The following is a 6000-nucleotide window of genomic DNA, read 5'->3' as shown; positions in this document are numbered from 1 at the left end:
CCAAAGGTTGAATTTTAACAGCATTTAATAATTAACCAATTTGAAATTATCAAGGTGAATCACTAGAATTTGTTAAATTGAAATAGCTGCCTAATTAGAGATTCAATGACAAGATTCATATTAACCACAAGGTATCATAAATTAAAAAGTAAAATATATGTATATGCATAGATGTAACCACAAACCATATAAACACACACATAGAAGTTACGTGGATCCAGTGCACCCACATTTATGATGTATATTCAAACACATAAGTAAGCAGAGAAGTGTCTGACTTACCCCAGATCGGTATGTGGCCCAGGAAAGGGGTGAATCACATCAGGCCTCCAGTGACAGGGGGACTGTACCATCACAAAGACATCACTTCAACTATCCCATCTGGGATTTGAGACAGGCAATTTGACAGTACAACTTGAAATGCAGCATGAGTTGGCAATATGCTTCTCAGTATCTATATATCATCCAAGAATATCTATTGACAGATATTGGAGAAGTAATGAATGGCTGAATAGGACAGGTCAGATTCTGATGCTCTTCCACTAATTGGGTAGTAGGCTATTCCTCAGGTGCTCCCCTGGATTCAAATTATGTTTTGTAGCTGACACTCAGAGCCATGCCCACCAAGTACACCAGTGGAAAAGCTCAGAACAGAAACTGTGCCTTGAAGCTCTTGCATCCTGAATTGAAATAAGGAATAGCATAGAAAAAGAAAGAAAGAGAGGAAAAAAGGAGGGAAAGAAAAAAGAGGGAAGGGAAGGGGAAAGGAAAGGGGAAGGGGAAACAGAAAGGGAAAGGGAAGGGGAAGGGGAAAGGGAAGGGGAAAGGACACTATCTTAAAACTACCTTCCTTTATGTAATGTCTGTTCTACAGCAGCAGTGCTGTCTTGTAGTTTCATTGGTATGGTAAAGAATGTTTACATATTTATAGTCTGTTTAAATGCATCGTAATTATCTGGCCATGACACTGATAAAGTTGTTCCAAATGGAATATTCGGTAAGTGTCATGGATGCAAAGCAAAGGGAACATCAAATTTAACAACTATATCATTGAGCTTTTCCTTACAAACAGGCAAATTCATGCAGTAAACCTGATGTGGCACATGTGACTGTGCATTAAAAGCAGGGGCTGCAAAACATTCTTCTTCAGCTTGTCAGCATTTTTTTGGATAAAAATATATCACAAGAATACGTCAAATTAAAAAATTAAAAAATTAACCATGAGATACAAAAACATTCTTCTAATCAAACCATAAAGCCTAAAGACCATGCACACCTTAGACTCTTTCCATTTTGTTTGCAGTTCCATTTTTACTACAGTGTATTAATTCCTCTCCCTCTCTTCTATACTAGAACCCAAGAAATGTAAAGTCCAAAGTGACCTGTGCTTGTGACAACTGAGTTCATGAGGATTTTCAGAAGTGGCTGGTTTGAAGCTTCTTGTACTTGGAATGATCCCACCACAGGTTATCTCTAAGACAACAGAGCCAAACAATGGAACTGGGACCATAGCTTTGTTTTCTCCTCACACTCTTTGCAATACACAAACTGTAACAACAACATTTCATCTTTGTGTGTCCCTTGTTCCATGCTATGTGGTACAGCGCAAAGCCTGCACTGACAACATTCTTTGATGTACCTTAGCCATTAATTTTTCATCTCTCCTGTGGTATAAACACCACACTCATATTCCTTCCCTTCCTTACTGCTGAGATCACCCTTCAACACCTGGACGCTGAAAGCCATATATATAAAATGCTGATAATCTAGCACTTACTACGAGTTAAGCACTCATTTCCTGTTCCCATTTCAGCACAATATGTTGAAGAAAGCTGGACACGTACTAATACAAACCCAGGAGTTATTGTATGACAATTTTTTATTTATCAGTATCAAATTACATAGCAAAGTAATGAACGCAGTGTCAGATCATGTCTTTGAATACTGTAAATACAAACAAAATCCACCATATTGCGTAATTATCCAAAGTAAATTAAAAGTTTAAAAATGTGCGTTTCAGAGATTCCGTTTGGCATATCCTGTAATATATCCTGCATAAATATTTCTGTACCTCATTTTCACTATGTGTACCTTAATTAAATACAGCCTCTAGAAAGCTTACACGGAGGAGATAGGATTTATCTGTATGTTAATGTTCATCATCAATTCATGCATGTGCCCTGAAATCACTGAGAGTACCTATCTGCTAGCTCACCTGACAGAGACTCTGCTCTCTCATAGTGTCAGTGTCAAAGCTGCTTGCTTCAGCACAAGACAACTGAATGCAGGATATCAAGCTTTGGATCAGGTCCTTAAATTATTGACCAAATAGCTATCCATTTTCATGGAAGCTGGGCTGGATGTGAAGGTCAGATTTTGTACACTCAAATACGTAAGGAAATCCCTGACACATTTAGACTGCCCCCTACACTACTGTGACTCCACTATGAAGAAAGTACAATTCCTGGTTTATAACATTAAGTGACAAAGTGAGGTCTGTTGATTTCACGTAAGTTGAGTAGGATTTGGCCACAGCTGGATATGAACTAGGTAATTCAACAGAAGTATTTTAATGGTGTTAATCAGCAGAGGCATTTACGCTGGACTTCTTTATAAACTGTGTAAATAGAACAATTTTTCCTGATGGATGAAAGAAAAAGCTTTATTTAGCACTATTTCAGAAGTAAAGACTACTGAGACATTGTAGTGGTATGAGAAGGAAACCACCATAGAAATACGTATTTTGTTGAGAATGCAATGAACAGAAGTACAGAAGCGTTGATGCAGGCAATAGGAAAGATGAGGAAAGGGAAGGAAGAAAAATATAGGCAGCAATCCCATGGCAACTTGGGAGTTACTTTTGATCCTTCCAATTCACCATTATCAGTGGAAATCAGGCTTCTCTGGGAAGGTGCAACCTGAACGCTTGATAATTACGCTAGCTGCGTAATGTCCAGCCCGGATGCACTCGGTCACTGGCCGGTCATAGACGAGCTGTGAGAGGAAACCTATGGAACAAAAAGGGAGGGAAAGAGAAGGAAGCAAACGGTTAATTAGTTTTTTTGAGTGTTACCAGCTTGTCACAGGGTAAAGCACTGAAATATTGGCCTAGCTGTGCGTACATAGAGCCTGGCTAGTTTAAATTTAGCATTGTGCTGAAGTACTGCTGAGCTGGAGAGCTGCTGGTGTTTTTATAACCTTAAGTCTCCATTTGGTAGCTTCAATAAATTAAAGACTATCAAAACTAATATTTATTAGTGTCCTCCTTTCCAGAGAGAACTCCTGATTCCTCAAATACCATATTAAAACCAAAGTTTTCCCTGTTAAGTTCCTTCTGTTCATACTGTCACTGTCACTCTGTGAGCTTTGCTCAAAGAAAGAGAAAAAATAAATTACCTAAAAAAGAAATACTATCTATATTCACAGTTGCAAGTGTTCACAATGAAAAGGAGGTGAGAAATTTTTACCTGATGAAGAAAGTTAGGTGACACCTGTTGCCCTGATTATGGGAAATTTCATCTAAGATTTCAGAAACTGTGGGTACCTCTGAGCATAGTCAGGTACCTACATAAACAGCAAACTGCATGCAGATCCAAGCACCATTCAGAACCGGGGCACTTGGTTAACTCACAAAGCCCCAGCAGGCATGGCTTGGAAAACTGGAAATCACTGGGAGCTGAGTGTTTTGAAAACCAGAGCACCTTGTTAAATGAATTATCTACTTGGAAAAGTTAAGTACAGAAATTTTACGGATTGAGTCTCTCCTTTCTGAAACATTTTTGTCTTGGCTGAAAGCACGATGGAACTTATGGCAGAGGTGAAACGTTTTTAGATTTGAAAGAGGTTTTCAAGATGTGAAAAGCAAACAGTACCTTTAAATTTAAAACTCAACTCTGTCACTCTGAAGGTAATACTTTGCTTGCTTTTATTTTTGTTTTTAAATGTTTAGGATATATCATCCTCCTTCATCCAATCACAGAAGAAAAGCGAGACTTGCCCAGAACAGTAAGAATTCTAGCAAGCTGAAACATGTTCTTTCCAAAGCTTTATCCACCATTTCAAGTTCCTGCATCATGCTCTGACAGGCTTTGGGCCTTGACAGTATAAATCTAGTCTTGAAACCATGTCTCTCACAAGTACTATGTAGCTCACAGGTAATAAATTCTGACACATTACAAATTTAGATTCGAAGATTCTATGTTTTACTAGCTTGCTTACAAATACACTTTCTTTGTTCAGCTTGGTTACTATTGGAACAAAAAACTCTACATTATGTTGTGATGCACTCATTTAACCTCTCTCCTTTTCTAAATATTTCCTTCTGTAACACATGAGAGCATACGTTTAGAAGATGATAAAAATACGTTATCCTGTGCAATAATGTCTGCTCCTTGAAGATTGAAAATATTGTAAAACATGAAAAACAAGGTTAGATTAATGAAGGATAATGCTGGTGAGTAACAGGGCCCATTTTCATGAATTACCAAGATCTATCTTGGTTTTTCAGTCATGACTGATAGTGAAAGGAGGCCTAGTTGATGTGTAATTTGAACTGCACTGAATGGGAGAAGAGTTTGAAACTACTAAATCTATAAATCAAAAGCTTTTCTTTAGAAAGTAGGCATTTTAGTTGACAATGAGGAGAGAACCTGGATGTTTCTAATAGCAATACTTTTCTAGAGAACTATATGCTAGCTGGAATCCACAGATACTGACTGATACTATCTGGAAAAGAATGACTGCTTCACTAACAAAAGTTAAGCCCACAAGTGCAAGTGGAGAACACAGGAGTTTTCAGTATACAAAGATGAGAATCTCAAGTAGGAAGAAACTGCTGTGAAAGCTATCACTGATGGCAGACAGGGGATGACAGACAACATGAGTGTGACAGGATGGTCCAGCTGTAATAGTTGGGTAACAGTTGGCAAATCCAAACAGTATGCCTGGCAAAAATCAGACCGTTTCTGAATAATAAGATGAAAATGGTCTGCTCTCCATTAAATTCACATGCATTCCTAGGAGAAAGTTTCTTGGATACATGAAGAATGTTAATAATTGAATTTAAACTGCCTGGAAGGCAGGAACTTGCCAGTGTGCTTCTGGGTGGTTAAAACTTCAGAGCAAGTTGTAACTCTGTGTAAAATGAGGCTGTTAAGACAGTCCATTTCTGACTCGGTAAGTATTAAAGATAGACTGGGAAGGCCTCCAAAGGCAAATATAAGGCTTGGTTTTCTGCAGAGCAAGAATTGAGAGAAGGGTTTATACACGAAAGAACTCTGCTCTTTGTTTATGATCAAGGCATCAAACATACATGAAGATGAGAAAATGCAAGGAACAAAGGACCATAAAACATGGATTATTTTTCAATGCCAACTAGACAGAGACTGTCATTACCTCCCAGGTTCACTGCATTTTGAGCTAGTATGTATTTTTTGTTTTCAGTGAAGCTACTTCTTATTTATTTTGATCCAAGTGAAAGTCGAATCAGGTGAAAAAAGCATCCTTATTCTAATTGGGGATATAGATGAGAGATCTCTCTGATTTCAGAGTGGTGGAGAAATGACATTAAGTAGAGCTGTCACAGATGAGATATGTAGAAACTGCAGCAAGGAGTTTGCCCTCAAACCATTCCTGTCTGTTGAGCTTCTCTTAAAAAGGTAGGCATTTCATAGATGAAATAGAAATAGAAGTATCTGACACAATATCACATCAAATGACAATACAAACACACGTATTGCAAACACAAAACTACATCACATACTAAGATGAGGCAGTAGGCAAAGCAGACCCCAAGGGAATGAGCACTGGAAAGCAGTGTTGCTTGAGCTGAGAACCAGAGTGCTCTATTAGGTTGGCTGCCTTAGGTGTAGAATGTTCTTTTTTAATTAATGCAGTAAAAACCAGCATGGTCAGAATATAATTCAAAGTTGCCTCCTCCAGGTACTGTGCACATACAATCAAGGCATTGATTCAGATCTTCAAGTTCCAGCTGAAGAAGTT

General features: G+C 38.2%; 1 protein-coding gene across 1 annotated transcript in view; it reads right to left on the bottom strand.

Moving 5' to 3' along the window:
• Positions 1 to 1891: 1891 nt before the first annotated feature.
• Positions 1892 to 6000, bottom strand: part of ADK (adenosine kinase) — a 268966-nt gene continuing 264857 nt past the window's right edge. Inside the window, exon 10 of the mRNA XM_054382192.1 lies at positions 1892 to 3008. Within this exon, the coding sequence (XP_054238167.1) occupies positions 2884 to 3008 (125 nt within the window). The 3' untranslated portion in view covers positions 1892 to 2883. The remainder of the gene's footprint in view (positions 3009 to 6000) is intronic.

This window comes from Indicator indicator, chromosome 7 (genome assembly GCF_027791375.1).
Source record: "Indicator indicator isolate 239-I01 chromosome 7, UM_Iind_1.1, whole genome shotgun sequence".
Lineage (NCBI taxonomy): Eukaryota > Metazoa > Chordata > Aves > Piciformes > Indicatoridae > Indicator > Indicator indicator.
Note: the sequence above shows the minus strand (reverse complement) of the source record. Positions and strands in the feature narration are given on the sequence as shown.